We start from the raw sequence: 23,613 nt of genomic DNA on the forward strand, positions 1-23,613 counted from the left end.
CTAGCTACTAACTAGCGACAACCAATGGCAGAACTATCTTGGAAGAAAACACTCATTGGCTAACGATTGCGACAATTGTCTATAATAAAACATTTTTAAAAGAGAGAATCCCGCAACAGATCTGTATGCACGGATAATGGAGCGGGTGGGCGGTACTCGGGTATTCCAAGCTCTAGTTGAAATAAGTATTGTAATTAAGTTTGTTTTATTTTGTTAGCGCAAAACCGCGGAATTGTATAACAAATGCATGTAAACATATATTTACATGTTTATTTTTTTGCTCCACAGTTTATTGTTATTATACGAGACACTTGTGTGATACTTATGTTAAGAATAATAAATACAAGAATGAAAACATAAAAGTGTCAACATATTGAATTTAGCTATAAAATATTTGGAACAAAATAATGGCTATTTATTAAGTATAATAAAAAATTAAAATCCTCAAATTAATCGTCCATTCGAATAATTTATAAATATGGAAAACCTCGATAATCTTCTGTTAAGTATAATATAAGAGACAATAAGATATATCTTTAATTAAATAAAATTTGACTGTAATTAAAAATAATTAATTTATCATGCTATGGAATACAATAGTGTCTTTATCGTTTTGACAAAAGTGTTTGAAAGAAGCAAATGATTTTTCCATGTTTTCATTTTTTTTTTATAAACCATTTGCTTAACTAAAACGTTTATAATTATTTTATAAATGTTTTAGAAAATTATTACTGCAAATCAATAACTATTGACAAGCAAATATTAAATTAATGATGAATAAACGTTTTTTAATATTATTACTACAAATAAATGATTAAAGTGACATAAATGTTAAATAAACGCTAAACGTTAAATAAATATTTTTTTAAATTTCGTATCACGAATAAATAATAAATGTAAAATAAATATTTAATTAATGTTTAATAAATATGTTTTCTACAATAAAGTGCACAAAATGTATAATTTATAAGAAATGAATATTTAAAAAATAATTTCAAAACATTGTCTGCTGATTAGAAGCTAGTCATCCACTAAATCTTCTTTTAAAATGTTTCTTTTCACTAAATTTGTACGTAACTTGGATTTTCTATTCGTGGCAGGTGGTGGTGATATACTATTGTCGTCTTCATCATCACTCCAAATCAAATTAATTTTAGGTATCTTTAAAGCTGTTGCATTCTTTTTACGTCGAACTGAAACAGGTTTCTTGGCACGATGCTTCGGAGCGCATGGCGTAACACAAACGCTTGGATCAATTGGGGTTTTTGCATGATCACTTATATCAATTTCGTGTGGCTGCGGAACCGCAAATTCTGCAACAAATTTTAATATAAATATCATACAAATGGAAAAATTTTACTCGAAATTTATTCTAATAAAAAAAGCTATATGGACAATTCCTGAGAAAATCCGACAAAAATTTTTTTCATTAAATTAAATTCATTAAATTTTTTCATATGGAAGTTTTTACAAAACTGAGCACCCGCTCTTTGAAGTTATTAATAATGAAAAATTTCTTAGAGGGACATAAGTTCACATATTATTTAAAATAGTATATATCACGTAACAAAAATTTCAAGCAGTTAAAAAAATACGAAGTAAATTCTTGTGCGATTTTCTCCTGAATTGCTTATATGTTAAAAAAGTACATACTTAAGTCTGAAGAGTCCAATATCGGCTGGAATTCATTGTCAAGTGCTAATTCCTTAGCCGTTATGTAGATGGGATGTCCCTGCAATTTATATTTGTAGCATATATTAATAGCTAAATTGGCAATATCGAATACATCCTCTTGTCTCGACGTTATTTTTGCTTTCAGAAAATAACAGAAATCAATCAATAGCTGTATATAATCAGTTATATAACGAGAGTGCCAAGAGAATCGTTTTATATCAATTTCGTCACAAGGCCAGTTTTTGGGTAGAACTGATTTTTCTTCTTTGAATAGTCTTTGCCTTAATTGAAAAGCGCCGTGGAAATGATCGAGTGCTGCCATGGTATGATTCTGCAAGGCATATAACTGCGCTCTGATATAAGTGGTAGCAAATACCAAGTACTGATACGAAATGTTGCTACATTTGTAGCAATCGCAATTCATATGCGATGTGAATTTTGGCGGGTCAAATATTTTCTTGCCGAGCACTGGGGAAGCGCCGTACTGAGGCGTATCTCTGACAGGATCTACAATCTTCGTGGGAGTCACTGGGAGTTGAACGAACGGTGTCTCAACGAATTTAGACTCCATCGATAATTGAAACGTCTCGATGTTCAACATGTGTTCAAGTCCTTGTAACTTCACTTCGCAATCCTCCAGTTGTAAACGTGACAAATCGATATAACATAACGATTTCAATAGTTCGGCAGTGCGTAACATCGCATTTAAGCTCTGTGCCGACTTTAAGAGTAGTACTAAGTCCGGGCAAATACCACGAAAAGATAATAGACTGTTTATCCTTACGGACAAATTAACTGCCATAGTGAAAAGTGTATCGTAACTAAAAAGATATGTTGATCGATTTATCCCTGAAAAAGATCAATTTATAAATAGTTGAGTAATTTTATATTTATACAATTTGAAGCTTTATATTAGAATTATATAAAACAAAATTGTAAATGATTTCACTAATTATAATTACATTTTTTCGACAACAGATCTTGATTTAAGGTTCTTACTGCCAATAAACTTTCCACAATATATGAACCATAATTCTCATGCTGTATATTATCTATATAAAAATGGCTATTGCGAATGATGACATCTAAACTTAACAAATACACGGTTCTATTAGCAAGAAATGAAATTCCTGAAAGATTCCTAGCTTCGATAAGTAATTGCTTAGCATCATCATACTAAAAATAAAAACAACAAAAAATTTTGTACGTATTATATATTATTATATATATTTGTATTTAAGCTATTTATTTGAAGAAAGATAAATGATGCTAAATTCCTCTTACCTTTCCACATTCAAAATAGAAATCTGCTAAACTTATCCAAAAGATAGCAATGGAGCCAATTACATTTTCGTCCTTAGAATTTCTATGATTTATGACATGTTCCTTAGCAGTAGTGATCCAATCGTAATTGACTTGTCTTAATGATATACAACGACTTGTGACTGTAACAGGATTTATATTAGCTCATTCATAAAACATTTTTTTTCTTAATTATTATAAATAGCTCAACATACTATAAATAGTTGTATAATCATTCATTTCTGATGCTAACTTATATGCTAAAGTCCATACTTCAGCTTCACAATGTTCATACCGATATAATCGGGCATATTCACCAGCTGTTATCAGCATGCGAAGTACAAGATCAGGTTCCCAATTCTTGACAATTTTTTTCTGTAAAAAATGACATACAATTATTGAACTGCAAAGCTTCTAATAATAATTGAACGCAATAAATTTTTAATAACATACAAAATGGTACTTAAATAGTTGCTTCCACTTTTGTACACATTTTTGTAGACACAACATAAGATTGGTATCTTTTTTAACGTTTATCATACTATAAGCAGGCACTACATTTGGAGAATTAGTTTCGGCTAGTTCTCGTAACTTGGGAGCACATAAAGCAAATTTTGTGCTTTCCATTTCCATCCAAGTTTGCTTATTCATTACATGCAACTCCTCCACAAACATAAAAAGGCTTAAGTTAGCTTCCAAGCACAGAACGGCCACAGAATTTGATTTATCTTGCTTCAAATCACATATAGCTTGCTCATGATATTTCAGAATAGAACTGTCATGTGGTGTAAAACCTAAGAAATAATATCCTAATAATTGCACCGTGTGTGCATATTGATTACTTGGCTGTAGCTTTCTAAGTTTTTCTAGAACTGCTGCCACACCATTTGTAAATGTGATCTGTTCCTCTAGCAAATTTTTTACTTCACTTAAACACAATTCAGTACAGTCATACTTGGAAATATCGAATGAAAATCCCAGTTCATTCTTTATCTTGTCTTTATCATTTGTCAGGCAGTCTAGCATAGTTAAGTTTGCAATATCTTCAGAAGCATTTTTCTTAATATTTATCCATGTACGAAAAGTTTTTGTATTCGATTGATTATAAGTTAACAAAGCATTCAATGCACATACTGTCATGGCTTTTCTATACATATTATTATTGTAATATATAACACTTAATCTGTGTAATGCAAAAAAAAGAACATTTTCACAGTTTCGGGAATTTTCAGAATATATAGAGTTTGATTCAATTAATTCGAGTTGAAAAATGGAAGTACATAAAAAGGAGAACAGATGTACGCTTTCTTCATACACATGTTCAGACCGTACCCCTATGTTATAAATTAAATTACGACAAGTATTCCATGATTGCGTCCAACGCTTACATTCGGTTTCTTTCATTTCACGAATAATCGATTCGACGTTCTGTTTTAAAATTTTTCCGCTAAGAGCACACACATCGGCCGGCAAAGTTTTAACAGGAAATTTACATAATAAATTAATACATCTACATTTCATCACTATAGCATTGTATAAATCCCTCTTAACTGTGCACAATTTGTCCTGGCACCATTTGCATTTGATTGACACTTGCTTGACATAAAATTCATCTACATGCATTTGTACAAATAAATTCATTAGTTCTAGCAAGATACCAGTATCAAGCAAGTTCTTCAGCATGTGTTTATCAGTTTCCACACATTTTTCCCAGTACGTAAACATTGGTTCAACTATCTCTGCAATACAGAGTGCATTCCATTTAAGACTTTTACATCCATATTTTTGCATAATATTCAAATTACAATAAATAATATTTTCTACATTTTTGGCATTATCCTTGACAAGATTTTTTATTGGCACTAAAAGATTCATACAAAAGTTTCGAAATTGCTGAAAAGATTGGTAGCATTCCTCGTCTTCTGCCACAGAAGTCTCGAAATAACTAGATAATTCATCTAATGTTGCTACTGCAGATTCAATATGAGTTGTATTAATAGTCTTATATATTGCATGACACATGATATGAATTATATAACGATATATTAAGTATTTCTCATCCTTGTCTAAATACAACTGCAATCCTGACAAGTATTCCAATACATATTTACAAAAGTCATCGAAATATTTTGTGTCCTTATCAATTGCTGATATTCTGTCCAAGTATATACTTATCTCCATAATTAAATGTTTCGTATAATTTTTATATGCTATCTGCATCATTTCCATTTCATACTTCAGGACACTTTTCAGCGTACTATAATTCTCTGTGTTTAATGGCTCATTTGTAAGAGTAATATATACATTGTTAACTAAAATACGCCATAAGGATAATACTTTTATCACAAGATTCATGGTGTTGTCTTGGGGATTATACAAATTTCCTGGTTTCAAGTAACAACAGATCTCTGCCGCGTCCTCATATAAGTTAAAAGAAATTAAACACTGAACAATTTTAAATACAGCTTTGACAAAGTTGTTGTTATCAGGTACTTTGGTCAGCAACGAACAAAGTAATTTAGCTAATATAGCAATACTCTTTCCAGTCTCGCTGTTCTGTTCATTACATTTGTTATATTTATCTGCCATGCAGCATAAGCGTAGTAGTAATTTAAATAAACCGTCATTGAGTTTACCATTGGATTGCACATGAATAGTCATCTGAAAGATATTAAGAAAAAGTGTATTCACAAGTGTAAGGCTAACATTTTAAATGAGAAAGAGTACATACCTGAATATCCTCCGACACATCTTGCAATTTCTCCAACTGTATCAATTCCGTCCATTTCTCAATTTTTGCCTGCATCTCGTCTATCCTTCGGAAAGTAAGTCTCATGCACAATCTTACGTATTAGTCAGTCTTTCATGGTGTAATTCCCACACTTTTCGACTCGTTATCGTGCAAGCTGGAAAGACCGTTTCGCCAGGCGTGATTTTAAAATTGTGACGTGTGCAAACATAAATACAGCGTCCTTTTCGCGCGTCTTTTATGGTACCCTTTTTCAGGTATAGTGACATCAGTAGTTATGAAACTGGCCAATCACTGTCATTCCATTCTTCAGACGAATAGCTATGATTGGCCAACTTCACAATTATGGACTGTTGTGAATTTAAAGGCCGACGCTTATTAAACGTCGGGACTGGTATCGCGAGTTTTGATTGGTTAATGATAGCAAGACATACACTCATTGCTGCCGACACATTGACGAAAACGCCACATAAGAAGAGGAAGAAGGAGAAACTAGAAAGTGGGAGAAGGGCGTGTAGTGACGTCACGATCGGCGTGCTGTCTTTTTTAATTAACCTTTATCGACGTCGGTTGGCCGAGTGGTTGAATGTAGCTTTGTTGTAACTACGAGAAATTTATCAAAAATGGTTTCGAGAACGACGTCGAGAAGGATTCCCGAAGTGGAACCGCGTATTGACTACGTGCAATGCGACGGACTGGTGGTAATGAAGATGGTGAAACACTGTCATGAAGAATCCTCTGGCAACATGGAAGTCGCCCAGGGCGCTCTTCTTGGCTTGGTCGTACAGAACCGTTTGGAAATCACCAATTGTTTCCCGTTTCCCAAGAATGATGAGATCATGGATGAGGAGGAGTATCAGCTCGCCATGATGCGGAGATTGAGATGGTATGTATCAGTGCGGATGTTCAGAAATAGCCTAGCTGTCTTAGAAATTATTGCTAAGATATTATTTTAATGATACGTTTAACGATACGCAGGGTGAACGTTGATCACTTCCATGTTGGTTGGTATCAGAGTGCAGACGTCGGCAACTTTTTGAATCTATCTCTGCTGGAATCGCAGTACCATTATCAAACTTCTATCGAGGAGTCAGTTGTTCTTATTTATGACACAGCGAAATCTGCCAGAGGTTTCCTGACTCTTAAAGCGTATCGACTCACTCCACAAGCAATACAGATGTACAAGGAAAACGAGTTTACTCCTGAAGCTCTGCGCACTTTAAAGATTGGATACGAAAGTCTTTTTGTTGAAATCCCAGTAGTCATAAAGAACAGTAATCTGACGAATATCATGATGTCGGAATTAGATGAAATGATTCCTGAGGAACAGGGTACGAAGTATCTGGATCTTGGAACAGCCACAGTGTTAGAGAATCAGTTGAGATGCTTAATGGATCGAGTGGATGAATTGAATCAGGAAGCAATGAAGTTTAATAGATACCAACAATTAGTGGTTCGACAGCAACAAGATAAGAATAGGCTCTTGGCCAAGAGGGCTCAAGAAAACGCTGCCAGGGCTGCAAAGGACGAACCACCGCTTCCCGATGATGATATCAATAAGTTGATGAGACCCCTTCCAGTTCCGCCAAGATTAAATCCAATGATTGTTGCTGGACAAATTAATACATATAGTGAACATATTTCGCAATTCTGTGCTCAAAGTTTAGCAAAATTGTATATCACTCAGAGTTTACAAAACGCAAAGGAGGCAAAGTCTTCCCATTGATAAGATATCAATGTATTACAAATACTTATAAAATATTCAAAGAAATAACTACAGAATTAAATAAAAGGAACATACGATTTTCCAAGAAATTTTCACTTGTTTAATTATTTTTATATTTATTTAAATTGAATATTAAAATGTTATTATACATTAAAAAATTAATAATTGTAACAATAAAATATTATAATACACTGTACAATATCTTGGATAATATTTAATAATTGGCTAGATTAATGTATAATTAATAATTTAAAAGTGTTATTCACTTTTGTTATCATCTTATACAATCCTTTGAAATATTCAGCTGCCAAATCTTTGGTAGAATATCTCCACATCTTCCTTCTACTTTTAAATTTATACACTTATCAGCTCTAGTCTCGCCAATATTTACTATTGCTATTGGTTTCTTAGCATCAATCGCTTGTAATACAATTCTGTATGCAGAGAATGTACTAAGAGTTGTTCCTAGAACTAGCAAAGCATCTAGATTCTCTACGTTAGCTTTCACATTTTGTACTTTCTCATGTGGTACATTGTCTCCAAAGAATACAATATCTGGTTTCAAAATGCCAGCACAGTTATCACAAGCAGGAACATTGAAGCCTTCCACTTGTGCCTGTCAAACATATTTAAAAAATAAAACACAGCATTGAAAACATCCCAAGTATAAATATACATATATACAAATACAACTATTGTATATACCTGTGACAATTCTACGTCACCATCAGGTCTTATCATCCGAGTAGTTGCGATCATAGAAGGATTGAGCTTCTGAAATACTCTTTGAAGTTCGTGTCTGCTTATTTTATGATCGCAATTCAGACATATTACTCTGAACGCTGTTCCGTGCAGCTCAATCACCTTCTCACTTCCTGCCTTGAAATGTAAATTATCTACATTCTGTGTAACGATACATCCCACCTTTCCAATATATTCTAAATGTTTCAGTATCTCGTGCGTAATGTTTGGTTTAAGAGAGGAAAACCTATAAACATATACTGATATAATAAACATATGCTGATAAGAGATGTTGATACATCTCTATTAATTTTTTAAAATAATATATGGAATCTATGTGTGCGTTTGAATTACAAAAAGACAAACCTTGGCCATCCGATATAATTTCTGGCCCAGTATCGTCTTCTGATTGCTTCGCTGTCACAAAATTCCTTATAAAGAACTGGTTTGCGATTGCTTCGGGCATAAAGACCAACCTCGGCTGATCTGTAATCGGGGATACCACTTTCCGTGGATATTCCTGCTCCGGTTAACACGCATAGACGGTGATGTCTATCGATAAATTCTTTTAATCTCATCACATCCTCTGTTGACGTTGGATAACATTTGGGAACAAACGTGAGGTTCGAGACTGCAATGTGATAAAAACAAACATCTTAACGCAATCGTTATAATTTAAAAAACGTTTGAAACGAACTCTTTTATCCCTTTAAACAGACATAACCAAACTCAGCGTATACTTACAATAATATTGTGATGAAACATTTGTAAAAAGCTTCGCATGACAAGTATGTTTCGCAATCATAATGATAAATCTGTAATTTATCGTTTTGTATAAAATGCAAATTAACACGTGTGTTGTATGGCTTTTAAATGCTATACTTCCTGTTATGAGAAATCGTTGAAACGTCATTGGTTCAGAGAATGTAGCGAATCTCAATTGGCCAGTAATCAATCGCATGGAGACGCGCACCAATCACAAGCGACTATTTCTTGATTGCGTATTTGTGAATTTTCTCTACGTTTTTCTCTCTCAATGAAAACACATTTTAGCATTTTGATACGAATGCAGGTTCGCTTGAATTTTATAGCGAATTTATTACATTGGATTTTATTTCGCTGAAAGCAAAGTATGAAAAGCATTAAACAACTGTCTTTCGATCCATCATTGGTTACGTTGAGTAAAATATTTATTTTGTAACAGTTGGAAGTTTTTTCACTGAAATAAACTTCCGTTTTACACTTAACTGCGCATAAATCATTTTATGCCTTTTTAATATTTGGTGAGCAACAAGGATGAAATGACACATGCGTGTCAAATGTAAAATGGAACTTTTATTTCAGTTCATAATCGTTCTGAGTGCACCCAGCGAATTCAATAGTCGAGCGAGTGCCCGCTATTATTGGTGTATTCTTTTAGATCATCCAATCGGCATTTTCGATCTAGAAAAATACGTCAACACAACGAGCGCTCACTCAACTGTTGAGTTCGTTGGATTAAAAGAGTGACGGCTGAATTTAGCCATTGTGAACAGGCTTTAATCGTCGACGAATTCTACTGGCCCGTTCGGCCGGTCGAACGTCAAACCCAGTCGAACCTTCATGTCGATGACAGCGCCTTCCTCGTATCGTCCGTCCCTTTCCACCGTGTTTTTGGAAACTTGTACCGCAATTTCCATCTTCCTACTTCCAATCCCCCTCGGCGAGAAAACGTTCGGCTAGACGTTGCGTGGGATCGCGAAGGCAGGAAGGCAGGCGAGGCGAGGAAAAGCGAGGAGCCAGGCGATCGGTCGGGCTCGGAAGAAACAGCGGCGACAGAAGTGGGGGATCGCGCAGCCATTTTCTATTTTTGCATAGCACCGCGAGTGAGAAACCAGTGCGCGCGCGTGTGTGTATACACGAGCCGTTTATTTTGTTGCGTGTGATATACGGAGATCGATGAACTGACGGTGATCGGCGGCGAGCTGCTGCACTTATACTTACGGGCCGTATTGTGACATGAGATGACCGTTGGGCGACACGCTACGAAAAGATCCTGCGATCGTGCCATTCGCAGAATCGTCAGGGCCCATTCGTTTGCGCAGCTTCGCGTGTAAACTCTCACTCGTGCTCTCTCTTTCTCTCTCTCTCTCTCTCTCTCTCTCTCTCTCTCTCTCTCTCTCTGTCTCGTACAATCTCCTTTATCCCAATAAACACACTCTTTGCTCTCTTTTCTCTTTCCTCTCCCCCTCCCCCTTCTCTCTCTCTCTCTCTCTCTCTCTCTCTCTCTTTCTCCGCTCCACTAATCGTTCATCTCACTGTCGAAACGGCCGCAAGGACACATCGTCCCATCGAAGCTTCGTCGATCGCTGGCCAATCTCGACACGTAGAAAGGGAAAACCAGTCTGTGATACTAAGCAGTACTAAGCAATATATATTATATATATATATATATTTAAAGGTGTAAACTAGGAAGTGTGAAAAGGTGCGCGCGCGCGCGCGCGCGACCCCGTGTATACGTGTGCGTGCGTATAAGTATGCGCGTGTAGACGTGCGAGCTTAGCTGGAGCGATCGCGCGCGTCCCGTGCGCGCGCGAGTGTGCGTGGTGTGTGTGTGCGTGTGTGTGTGGTGCGTGCGTGCATATATCGCACGCGCGCCCGCGCGCACATTTTTGCGTGTGCGTTGTGTGCGGGTGTGTTACGTGCCCACCGCTCTGTATGGTGTACGAGAGACATAGATAGAGATCGCATCTCGGAAAAGATAACGATTCACAAGAGACGGGAACGCCGGTATCCGCGCAGGACACCCCATCCTACCCCTCTGGCGATCGACGAAAGGCCGACGCGATCAACGGCGCGATGTCCGTCGAGTCTGTGACAAGTGACAAGCAGCAGCCACCGCCGACGGCGACGACCACCACGACGACAACAACGGCGACAACGGCGTCGACTACGACGACGACGACGACGGTCACGGCGGCTGCGACAGCAGCCACGAGGAAGGAAGAAGGTACGAGTTGATTGATTGACAATTTTCTTTTCTTTTTTCCCCCTCGTTTCCGAGACGGTGCTGAAAATCCGAAGGTATATGGCAGATAACCTCGCGAGTTCGCTCGTTTATGATAAGTTTATTCTCTTTTTTTTTTTTGTCTTTTCTCTTGTCCGTTTTTACTAATGTACAGCTACAGTCTAAAACGTCCTCTACGAGGAAATATATAATACACGTAACGTGTATTTCTTCTTTTTACTTGAACTTTTCGCACAGTTTACCTTTCCCTTTTTTCTTTTCTTGTTGGAGAGAAGAGAGAGAAGATGAACTGTGCGCAAGAAATTCAGCTAAAAAGAGCAGACCTTATATCTAAAATTTTTGCTTGGAGATAATGTTTTGGAATGTAGCTGGATTAACTGTAATCTTGGTTTAACTTTTTATCTTGTTCTAAAAATTAGAAAAGGATAAAGAGTAAATTAAATCAAAATTAAAGTTAATCTATATTGAATCTATATAGAAATGAATGTCTCTCTCTCTCTCTCTCTCTCTCTCTCTCACACTTTCTTTTTTTCTCTCTTTCGTCAATCAATCAATTAATCTGTTTTCTGTTCCTGTACTAGACTGCACTAGAACTTTTTTTCTCGTTTTCGACAAATATCAAACATATGTCTATCTCACTTTAAGTTTCAAAAGTGTACACTAGTTTAACCACAGAAAACAAATCCAATCTCTTTTATTACATAAACATTATATTCTTTATGCTGAAAACAGAGAAAAAGAAGAAAATTCAAACGCGAAAAAACGCAATAAAACTGTGGATCCACTATCGATTCTTGCGAGGTAGAAATCAACGTGAATTAGAAGGAACACATATTTTGATGCTCCTATGCTTGCTGAAATATCACAGAAGATTAAAGTACTCACTTTAATGTACAAAGCGATTTATTTTCGATCCGCTTAATTCCTTTTAGGAAACAGTCAATACAAATGTCGTTCTATTTTTGTTATTCATTGAACAACAAAGAAAGATAGAACAACAGTTATGTCGACTGTGTTTCTCCTAAAAGGAAAGTAGCCCATGTAAACACAGAATAATCTATGGATTACTGTATGCAACTTAAAACTGAACTAACAAGTCTCAATTTGTTTTATCACTTTTTACTAATCCCTTCATTTTTTTTCTTTATCGTTTGTCTTTTAATTTATTTTTAAGATATATAAATGAGAATTGTCTTCCTTTGCCTTCGTTAATATGTTTATCGTTTAGGACTTGTGGCATCAATATTGACTTTTTCATCTCATTTCTGTTCTTTTTCTCATAGTCTTCAAGTCTATTCATCCATACACATTTTTCAAATATTTATACTGAATTGACAAAATTCCATATTTCTTCCATATTTTCTTCAAAGTATCTACCACCTAAAAGAAGATATACATAAATTTCTAGATTGAACAAAGAATATTTTCTTACATGTATCTAATATTTTTTTGTACATGTTCTAATATCTAATAGGACGCATTATTCTGAGATTATATTGTGTGTATTTGTGCAAATTTGTGTGTATTTTTGATTATAAGATAATCATAATTTCTGGAAATTTTTCTAGACAAGAATCAGTTACATTTAAATGATTTCATCCGTGGCCAATCAAATGCTTACTTATCTGGGATCTTCTCAGGAAGGTTTTGATTGGTTTGTAAGAGAGTTATCTTGTCTGAAGACGATTTGAATCAGTCAGTCTGCACTGTACTCTGCTTACACGACGGTTTACATATATTGCTTCTGTATCAAGTTGTGCGAGTGTTATACAGGCAGTGGACACATAGAAAACTGATAACATCTAACGTGAAATATATAATTATTTTGATAACAGAAATATGCGATTCTAAAGTTTGATATATTCAAAAAGTCGGACATTTAACATTTTTCCTCTTTACGAAGGAACACGAAAAAGACAGGAATTCGTTTTTCCAAACTGCTTTGCTTCAAAGGACAAGACGAGTGTACTGAAAATCGTTTCGTCGATTTCAAGGCCAAGAAAAAAAGTGAAAGAAAAGAGAGATTTTTGATGTATTAGATCTCGCTGGAGTTTTTTTTTTTTTTTATTAGTTCTTAAAGAATAGAAATTTTAGAGACAAATAGTCTGTGTGTGGAATAATATCATTTTCTGACTTACGGAGCAATAAGTATTTCGTGACGGAACTTTATCCTGGAAATTTATTGACCCTCGTTTGTCCTTCACCTGTTTGTTTACATTGCCGAGAACGGTTGTTGCGCGAGGAAACATCACGAACGGTTAGATAGGGCAGAACGGCCGAACAGATAGAGGCTTTCTCGCAGTCGGCTTATTCGAGGCAAGACAAACGATATTACAATGAGATTCGTCGCCGTCGAACGATTTATCGGCTCGAATTGGTATCGCCGACCGCGGAAACGACCGCTAGTCGGCCCGACTGGGTCTCCTTTTTTGGATCTCCTGGTTATGCAAACTAGATCCTGCCGTTGGTTTCGAAAAAACAAATCCGTCAATCCTCTAAAGCGAGTGACCTTCCGTAAGTACGATCGCGTTAAAAGTCTTTCTGATCGCATTTCTAAGAATGCGTAGTTGAAATTCTTGGTTGATTGTCACTATTACATTTGATCACTCAACGAAGCTGTCTGAGCCATATTTTTCTCATATTACAATTACTTTATATATTATTATTTTTTTCTTTATTTTATAGGAGATGAAGCCATTATATCGATGTCGGTGGCTGGTGAAGTGACCGACGCTTCAATCGTGGAAGTAGGCCGTTCTAGACCACAGTTTCAATATTCTCGGGTAAATATTACTTCGAAATTGTTGGAATTTCTCAAAATAATATGCCGAGTTTTGCTCCTTGCGATATACAAGGTGAATGTTAATGATTGAATCAGTTTTTTAAATCATGAAAGATGAATTGTCGACTGCAACTGTAAAGAGTGTAACATCTGGCACAATGATGCTTGTTTTCCTGCTGGATTGCTTGCGTTTTAGTAAATTACTGGAAGTGCACTATACAGAATACAGAATTTCTAGTAATTTATCAAAAGCGTAAGCAATTCAGCAAGAAAGCAAGCATTGTGTACTGTTGGCTTAAGAGACCATGCTACTATTCTATTATTAATATTCACCCTGTATATGTTGCGTGCGTGCATGCGTGCGTGCGTGCGTGCGTGCGTGCGTGCGTGTGTGCGTGTGTGTACATATATTCTATATATATTTTTTTTTTCAGGAGGATCTAATGATAATAAAAGAATTGCGATTATCTAACTGTAGGCCTACATTTCTAGATATCGCTTATAACAAGTAAGTTATGAAGATTTGAGGTCTTTCGAATTATCGAGAAATCGATATTTGTCTTAATCACTAATACTTTGTTCCTTTTGCAGCACAAGAGGTGTTTGGGATCCCGAACGTTGGCATTCGGATAGAAAGCGTAGCGATACACCCCCGAAAGAAGAAAGGACTGGACGTGGTGATCAAATCACTGAGAATCATAGTAAGCGACGTAATAATGGCGATCCACGAGACCGAATACGTAAAGAGCAAGACGGCATTGTTTTGAGCCCCCAACGGAGAAGTTTTAATTCAGGATGTTTTGTTAACGTGAATCAACCACTAAGACGTCCGGAGAGCCCGATTGGCAAAACAGAAGTACGCAGTCATTTCGCAATTTCCTTTTTTTCCGAGACATGCGTTTCTATCTATCTTCAGTTACATCGCTTTGTATTCTATTTATAAACATAATTATAAAATATTTTATAGGTCAGCCATCGTGAACCTGTTCGTCGAATCGGTAGCGGCAGAATTTTAACACGGGATATATGGGACTTTAGAGCGGAAAACGAAAAGATCGATTCTGAACGTGCGGATTATGGTTTTAGATCAGGTACGGCTGCTGGTGGCTCTCTGCGTGATCGTGATAATAGAGATAATCGTGACGGGAAGGAACGAGATAGAGATCGTGACATGCGAGAAAGGGACCGTGATCGCGACAATCTGCGTGAGCGAGACGAGAGGTTTGAGCGGAGATCATTCGGCCGAGATTATGGAGATCGTAGCGAGAGAGAGCGCGATCGTGGCGATAGAGGACTAGATCGAAATGAACGGAATAATCATCAAATGGAACGTGATAAGGATCGCGGAAAGAGATACAGCAATGATCGTCGACGGACTTATAGTGACAATCGCGATTCGGACGAACCAGAATGGTTCAGCTCGGGACCTACATCGCAACACGATACAATTGAGCTCAGAGGCTTTGAAGATATTCCGGAGGAAAAAGTGGTGAGTAGTAGTAATACCAAGAGTAAGAAACAAACTGCCGCGCAAAAGAAACGGGGCAAGAGGAATGCCATAGAGAAAGAAGACAAATCGAATGAGAACTCAGCGGGTCCTAAAGGACGCAGCACTCCAACCGTCATGGATCAGCCTATAAATGCTGTACCGGCGCCACATTCTCCAATTTCTGAACAAACTGAACAATCTATTACTCAGAATAAAGAGAATGACATCAGTGAGAGTACCGAGCCGACTTCTGAATCGGGTGAAAACTCTGGCGCAAATCAGAATCAAGAGGACTCGCATCCAGATTTTAATCTGGATGAGTTTCTGAAATCTGATACGTTCTCTGGCGTCTCTGGATTATTGACGGTGAGTCATATAATATTTATATTTCGAGCATTTAAAATCATTTTACTTCTTTATGTTAAACAATTTCTTTCTTTACATTTAGAATGGAGTTGGGTCGAATAGTGGTACTGGTTCGCGATTCAGCCAATGGTTTAAAAGAGAAAGTCCAGTTCAGCAGGCGGATAGTCGTAGAGCTTCCATACAAGATGAATTGCTGAACAATTTATTGAACGATATCACCGAGCCAAATATTCAAATACCATCGGTGACGGAATCGAACACCTACTTCGCACCAATTTCTCCAGCCAACACGACCAATAATGCTAATACGACCACAAATGGCGTCAAATTACTCGAAATGTTACATCGCGGTAATAAGCCGAATCAAAATGGACAGGGTGACGCGAGTAATACGGCTATACCTATGATGAAAAATTGTTCTATCAAAGATTTGGGTAAGATAGATGTCATTTGGATAAATGTTGTCGTCGAGTAAACAGGTTATAGTGATATATAATAGGTATAAATTTTTTTCTAGAAGTTGGTGGTAAAGTTGTGCATAGTTTGGAAGAATTGGAAGCACGTATGCGGGGTGGTGCTCCTCCACCCGCGACTTCGACTGATGCACCCCGTGTAAATAAGACTGAAGATCTCTCTGCTTTTAAGAAACTGGTAAGTCAATATGTGATAATTCAATTTTAATTTTATTCAAAATGCATTAAAACAAATTTTCTTTTAGCTTGCTCAAGTGACTGGAGGACAAGCTGTGCCTGCAGCTAACGGACCTATCACTCAAAAACAACCTGTAACGTTAATGCAAGTAAGTTTACAACATTTAATTTTTTTGCTATGTTAATTAATGCATATAATTTGCATCTCTTTCATTCTTTGTTTTTCAGTTACTTAATTCGCAACTGAAAACCCAACAGCCATCGATGCCACATCAGCAGCCGCCCGCTGAACCAATTCATACTACAACATTTAATCACGTCGGTCCCCTTGGCCCTACTCAACATCCTCATCAGGTTCAGATGCAACATGAGAATTTAATGAAAGTCTTGCAAATACAGGTATGACATACATCATTCTTTGTTTAGTGATTAATGCAATAAATTTTGACAAATGAATATGTAATATTAACAGCAACAGCAGCAACAACAGCAGCAACAACAACAACAAAAGCAACAACAACGACATTCCGATATGTTATCGATGATGATGGGTAATCAACGGATGTTAGGTGTCAGTCCAGTGCCGGCGGAGATGCAAATGATGATAAATAATGTCCCGTCGAGCCAAGAGCTTTTGCAACGACCGGAAGCTCAAGCAATTATTCAAGGTTTACAGCAAGGAGAGATCACTAGACAACATCTAATACAACAGTTGCAGGTCAGTTATTTATGATAATCTGTATAATCAACATTTATTTATTATGGTTATAGTAAAATCTTTAATTATATGAATTTTATCTTTGATAGAATCCTGCAATGCAACATCGCCATCGAGAAGTGCTGGTGAACATTTTGAAAATGTATGGTGGCACCACACCTCGTACGATAAGTCCACATCCTCACCCTGCTGCTCCTATCCCTCAAGAACACATTCTACAACAGATGCTATATCAGCAACAACAGCAGAGAATTCCATCTCCTATGAATAACGGTAAGATATTTTGCATGTCAATAATCCTTTCTAAATCTTTTTTTATCATCTAAAGGCTAATTAAAAACTTAGCTCTAATTTTTATTAAATTGAATGATTTTGTATTGTATAATGGAATGCAGCTTATTGTCCACCTCCGATAATATCACCAAATTTAACAACTAATCCTAGTACTTTAACAGTACAACATCCAGGTAATATAATAAGTACATTAAACTTTTGTTAATTTTTTTATATTATTTTATATTATCATCTTTCATCTTTTAAATACATAAATATTTCTGTTTAAAGTTACATGACAAAAAGCCTACATAATGTAATATAATTGGATAAATAATTTAAATTTAAATTATATATTGGGCGATATTATTGGTTGAAAAAAAAATTTAAGAAAATTAATATTGTAAATTATTATGTAACAGTGATACCGCATAGAGTACCATCTCCAAGGGAGATTGTTATGCATACTCAGTCTATAATGCAAAGTGCTTTAATCAAGAAGAAGTTGGAGGAGCAGCGTGAGAATTTCCGTAAGCGACAGGATCAACAACAACAACAGCAGCAGCAGCAGCAACAGCAAGTTCAGCAGCAGCGCACGTCGAGCCCCGTTAATTCACCAGCTAAGCAAACAGCGAGTCCGCTTGCTTTCACTCCAACCTCCGTTTTACGCAAAATGACTGCTGATAAGGAACCTGACGGTGTGAATCAATTCTGCCAAGTAGAAACGACCTCTTCTATCACTCCTGCAATTATTAATGGAAATATTAATTCTCGCATGTCTCAAAATAATCGTCCCATACATACCGCGGCTTCTTCCATTAATCTTTCTAAGTTTTCTGATTCTGTCAATCAGGTGCAAAATGAGACTCTTAAAATGATTTTCCTACATTCTGCTATAGTTAATCATACAAGTAACAATACCACTTTCGATATGGAAGAATCGGCATTAAAGACCAAATATTTGTGCGCATTACAGCAGAAAAAAGATACAGAAGATAATTCGAAAATTAACACAACGAAGGAAAATGTTTTCCTTGATGTTAATGAAAATGCAAACGACGATGCAAAAACAACAAAATCTGATGTAGTAGATGATGATAACGATACCAACAATAATGATTGTGTCTCGCTTGATGAGGCACTGAAAAAATCATCTGAATTAGAAACGTTGGTAGACGAAAATAAAGTGACCGCATCTACATTATCAGACGAGATAAAGAACGTTGATTTGCAAAATGTTACTTTACTCACAACCGGTGAAAATGTTTAATTGTGCTGTTACGTCAATGAGGAGTTTGATAAAGTGCACATTAATATTTCATAAAATAGCGAATTCTTAATCGTTTGAAGCTATATTTTTCTTTTTATTATTTTTGCGTTATAATGAAAAGCAGCTGTTTTGTTTCTTCGTTTAATATCCGCGGCGTGGTTTAAAAGGTTTAATGTGACATATTTTGCAATATGATTTTTATTTTATATGTGATTAAAAAAGCACTTTATAAAATAAACTCTTCATTTCTTAACATGGATTTATTACATTTTTGAATAGAATGTTGAAATAGTTTTTTTTATAATAAAAAGCTTTATTGATCCTGTCTCATCTGCTTTAACTTCCTTTTTTTTTATACACGCTCACACTTTCTCCTATTGTTGCATCTTTTTATCAATATATGTATTGAACTTACTATTTTCATTTTCCTAATTTTGCCATATTTGTGCTTAATCCTTATGTTTGCCAAAATTGCATGCGCTATTACAGAAAATAAATGTAATATAAATAAATATTTAACAACAGCTGCATTTATTATTATTTTTAAAAATCATTACAATTACGATTACTAATATTATATTCAGAATATAATTTTCACAATATAATATTTTATTCACACACAACATAATTTTATGTAATTGTTATATATAAAATGACGATCATGATATAATTGATAAAAAGTAGGAAAATGGTAGAATAGAGAACTTCAATGAATAATTTGATAAATATTTAATTGCTTTATTACACAAGGTATATATGTACATAAATTTTATTAAAAATTACATAAATTCAAGCATTTAATTTTGAAAAAAATATTTATACTGCTAGATGCTTTTTTTTTTTTTTTTTTTTAGAAAAGGAAACCATTTTAACATTTGTACTTATTTCAAATGTTCAACCATAAAGTCAAATAATTGTTTATCATTATAAAATCATTGTGTATCTGAATGTAGGAAGCAGCAATGAGCCACCCAAATTGTCTACACAAACTCAGGCTTCTCAGATGCAACAAATGCAGTCTGCTGCGGCTCAATTACTTGCACAGGGAGCTCTGTCTCGACATACTGCATTGCGATCGCAACCCGTTCAATCGACATGGTCGAATCCATCTCTCAAACAGCATCCAGGTTAATATCATTAAATATTTTATAGAACTGTAGAGAAATTTTTTGATTATAAAAATCTTATTTTCGTGAATATCATTCAGGTAAAAGGTTTGTTTTAAGATAAGCAATATGGTGTAGCTGTCAACTACTTTTAATGTCCTAATTTTAATTTCAGGTCGACCTATAGTAAAAGGTAATAACAGCAATACTAGCAGCAATCAGTTCCAATATAATACGGGAAGTGCGGAATTCCAACAACAGCATAGAACAGTGCCGAATGTTTATGGGAGCAACCCAGCACGATCCAAACACACGATGGCAACTTCATTACCGCATCATAATGTTCCACAATATAATATAACGCAAAACTCGATTATGAATCAGAGATCAAATCCTATGAATACCCAGATGAAGACACAGCAAGTCTCAACGCATCTCGCTAATATGCAACCACCACCACCGCACGGAACTGTTAACATGCAACAACAACCGCCACAAAGGGCTGTAAATACGCCTATGCAACTTGTCATGAGTCAAAACTACAATTCTAATCGTACAGGTAATGATTCGATGAAATACTAACTACGAAAGTGCTTTTGAAATAATTTCTAACAAATTAAACGATTCTCGACTTCTCTCTACCTATCAACATCAATATTTATAAAATTCCCTCCTTATCCTATTTACATTAATTTTCAGGTGTTTCTTCCCTCCCAAATCAAATTGTATGCAACGGTGTTCAGAAATCGGAAAAATAAATTATTCTTAGCTCTCCTTCACTTAATTCTATCATGATGTCATTTAGTCTCCTTTGGATTAAACTAAGTAAACAATTATTAACTACATTGAAATGCTTTACGCTAGAAAATTTTATTACGCTATCGTTATATTATATAAATAAAATCGGCAAATTATTCTTGTTTTTAGTATCTTGTATGATTAATCCGCATATATCTACATAACGATAATATTTGCGCTTGTTTTTTTAAACGATGTTTTATTACAACACTGAATTATATGTGCAGATGGACAAACGATGCGATCGCAGCAGTTGAATATGGCAGTCGGCCGTCAATCTTCACCAGGTTTGGGATTTGTGGGTAGTAACGGAGGTGATCTTTCACCAACATCTAATCAACTTGCGCGATGGTTCAGCCCAGAGCTTCTCGCTCAAGCTCGGGCTGGCAAGCTTCCAGAGCTTGCACAAACGAATGTCTTGTCATTGGAAGAGCTTGAGAGACTTCAACACGCATCAACCATAGTGCATAACTAAAGTGACATCGGACTCAAATTACGTTTCAGCTTTACAAGCACGAAAATTACATTGGTAACGCTACTATTGGTCGGAGAATCGGTATTCTACATTCTCCTTTACGTCCGAAGCACCTGTGTGACATCTCCTACACGGATGCTGGATACACGTCGTTAAATTGGTGCTCGCCTATGTAGATCTTTTTATCAAGTCTTCGTATCGACAAGAGATTTATCGAAATAACGCCATGTGTTTTGATTAAGAATAGAGTCGATTAATTAGTTGAACGGTATTTCTCTTTCAAAAGATCTTTTTTTTTTTTTATCGAAAAAGATTCTTGATATCGTTTGTGAAGCCATTTTTCCAAGTTTCGCGGAATGTTATTTAGAAACTACAAATATACAGATTAGTATATGATATAGAACGAAGCGTTGGAATGAAGAAGTGGACACAGCTTTCTACAAAAACGACGTATTGTTTATAAGACTGAAAAAAATGTGAAAATTCTTATTGTTGATTATATGACAAGCTGTTAGAGCTTCATGTGCGTACTTTCTAAATGACGTCACACGATAAGATCTATTTGCCTAAGATAGAACTGCAAGTTTCTTATGTACTCTATATATGTCTTATCATCTAGCAAGAATGTGAAAATTATCTAGAGATTTGAGCAATTAATTTCAATATGTTTTTATTTAGAACGTATCTGTTCTAATCTCTCATTTTCTAATTAGTTAATAGATATGAGAATATACTGTGATTATATTTTGCTAATTCATAAATACTGACTGTTGCACGGTTACGTTCCTTAAATTTGGAACAAAGCAAAATGATGTTTTTATTACTGTCAGCACAGGCATAAAAATATAGTCTATATATTACATATGTGTCGAACGTAAAAACGTATCGTTGTTGCCAACAGGAATAAGAACTAGATAATCGATACGTTTAATGTAGTATTATTTATAGAATACATCACGCTTGCTTATTTACAATGGGACTTGCAAAAACCCTTAGGCAAATAATACGCAAACTCCTCGAACTTGTGAATTGCAAGCTCTAGCACCTGATTACTATTACTTACACAGAGTGGTGGTATCGTATTTAATATTCTATTCGTATTTCTGCAAACAATGCGATCTTATTAACACGAAAAGCGTACGAAATAAAATGAGTATGTGACATCACAAGTCAAACATATTATAAAAATAAATATATAATATATATTTCTCGTGTGTAGAAGAGCGCGTGAGAGTGCGAAGTTATTGTCACGATCGAAAGTGATATATAGAACGAACTGTTTCTTAATAAAGAAGCTCGGAAGATACATAGAAGAATCGTTCGTAGAATTAATTAAAGAAAATGAGAACATTCCATCAGTTAATAAAGGATCAAATTGAATGAAATAATTTTGAGAATTTCGATCGACATTAATAATATCGTTGCTTTCGATTTAATTATTCATCTCAAGATCATATAATTTCTATGTAATTACACAAAAAGGATACGTATATCGGACCAGCTTTAAAACGACGACTTCTGTAAAAAATTTATCTCTTCTTACATTTCGAAAAGAGATAATATTGTTCACTGTTTAACTATACATTAGAGTCTCATGCGCGAATAATTGCATTTTTCCTTTTTTTTATTTATTTATTTTTTTTGTGTGTAGTTCGTTGAGCACGTAATGAACTATAAATTCTTTTCATATCTTAAAGAATTACAGCTTAAGAAACAAAATAATTTGTGTAAAAAAATATTCGCATAAAAAAACAAACAAAACATTAGAATTTTATATGAAAAAATATATATCTTTATCTTTTATTGCTTGACTTTACATAAACGAGTTACCTAGTCTAATTTTTAAACATCGATTACATTCATAATTTACTTTATTGCATATGATTGCGTATGTAATTGTATGGGGAGTTGCATAAGGAATACGAAGTAAATTTACATATTTCAAATCTCAGGAGAAAAACACATAAAGTTAATTTTCATAATTATTTTGTGCTTGCAAATGAAATTGAACTCAGGTTTGCGTAATACATGTAATTACGAAAAACATCCTAATAGTAGACTATAAGCATTATAATTTTGATTTTTATGTGTGCTCATAATATTATATGTTAGGTATAGCGTAAATATTATTTGCGTCAGTGGCACATTAATCCGCATTCACACGTTTATTTTCGCTACTGGATCTGGCTGTCTGAATATTTTATTTATATGCAAGAGATAAATAGTATCTTGTACGTTTGTTATCCGATATGTAAAAAATATTCTTTATAATATGACAATATTTTATAAAAGATACAGCTCATCTTTAAAACACACATACATATAAGTTCTATTTGTAACACTTATTTACTTCAACAATCGACTAGATTCTTAACTGATATATTAATATGTGAATTATCTACATATATCAATTAGATATATATAAACACATATAAATATTTATATTATATTTAATATAATGAAATATATGTGAAATATGTAGAACAC

The 23,613-nt window shown here is 35.1% G+C and overlaps 4 protein-coding genes across 10 annotated transcripts; 2 read left to right on the forward strand and 2 right to left on the reverse strand.

The window, feature by feature from the left end:
* Positions 1-1,012: 1,012 nt before the first annotated feature.
* On the reverse strand, positions 1,013-5,810 carry LOC108754986. The gene is made up of 7 exons (XM_018497682.1): positions 5,708-5,810; positions 3,430-5,637; positions 3,192-3,351; positions 2,959-3,119; positions 2,637-2,850; positions 1,654-2,523; positions 1,013-1,313 (listed from the first exon to the last, which is right to left on the reverse strand). Exons 1-7 carry the CDS (start codon positions 5,780-5,782, stop codon positions 1,021-1,023), a joined length of 3,981 nt encoding a protein of 1,326 aa, XP_018353184.1. The 5' UTR covers positions 5,783-5,810; the 3' UTR covers positions 1,013-1,020.
* A 439-nt stretch (positions 5,811-6,249) lies between these two features.
* Positions 6,250-7,531, forward strand: LOC108754991 (eukaryotic translation initiation factor 3 subunit H). Its single transcript, XM_018497689.1, has 2 exons — positions 6,250-6,611; positions 6,704-7,531. The coding sequence occupies exons 1-2, from the start codon at positions 6,349-6,351 to the stop codon at positions 7,449-7,451; spliced, it is 1,011 nt and encodes a 336-aa protein (XP_018353191.1). The 5' UTR covers positions 6,250-6,348; the 3' UTR covers positions 7,452-7,531.
* A 128-nt stretch (positions 7,532-7,659) lies between these two features.
* Positions 7,660-9,064, reverse strand: LOC108755085 (NAD-dependent protein deacylase Sirt4-like). Its single transcript, XM_018497872.1, has 4 exons — positions 8,937-9,064; positions 8,559-8,823; positions 8,157-8,439; positions 7,660-8,067 (listed from the first exon to the last, which is right to left on the reverse strand). The coding sequence occupies exons 1-4, from the start codon at positions 8,995-8,997 to the stop codon at positions 7,726-7,728; spliced, it is 951 nt and encodes a 316-aa protein (XP_018353374.1). The 5' UTR covers positions 8,998-9,064; the 3' UTR covers positions 7,660-7,725.
* A 738-nt stretch (positions 9,065-9,802) lies between these two features.
* Positions 9,803-22,746, forward strand: LOC108755083 (eukaryotic translation initiation factor 4E transporter). 7 transcript variants are annotated; one of them, XM_018497870.1, is made up of 18 exons: positions 10,201-10,324; positions 10,361-10,574; positions 10,974-11,181; positions 13,885-13,982; positions 14,416-14,489; positions 14,573-14,837; positions 14,949-15,836; positions 15,919-16,270; positions 16,354-16,487; positions 16,555-16,635; positions 16,715-16,885; positions 16,959-17,204; positions 17,294-17,477; positions 17,600-17,671; positions 17,900-18,175; positions 19,701-19,874; positions 20,029-20,412; positions 20,879-22,745. In XM_018497870.1, exons 3-18 carry the CDS (start codon positions 11,031-11,033, stop codon positions 21,124-21,126), a joined length of 3,798 nt encoding a protein of 1,265 aa, XP_018353372.1. In that variant the 5' UTR covers positions 10,201-10,324; positions 10,361-10,574; positions 10,974-11,030; the 3' UTR covers positions 21,127-22,745. The 7 variants fall into 7 exon arrangements, 6 of the variants coding, with proteins under 6 accessions (XP_018353368.1, XP_018353372.1, XP_018353370.1 ...); XM_018497866.1 differs by having other exon boundaries at positions 9,803-10,591; XR_001939745.1 differs by lacking the exons at positions 10,201-10,324; positions 10,361-10,574 and adding an exon at positions 20,553-20,678 and having other exon boundaries at positions 10,724-11,181; positions 20,879-20,955.
* Positions 22,747-23,613: the final 867 nt, after the last annotated feature.

The sequence above is a fragment of the Trachymyrmex septentrionalis genome, unplaced genomic scaffold, assembly GCF_001594115.1.
Source record: "Trachymyrmex septentrionalis isolate Tsep2-gDNA-1 unplaced genomic scaffold, Tsep1.0 scaffold83, whole genome shotgun sequence".
In the NCBI taxonomy this organism is placed as follows: domain Eukaryota; kingdom Metazoa; phylum Arthropoda; class Insecta; order Hymenoptera; family Formicidae; genus Trachymyrmex; species Trachymyrmex septentrionalis.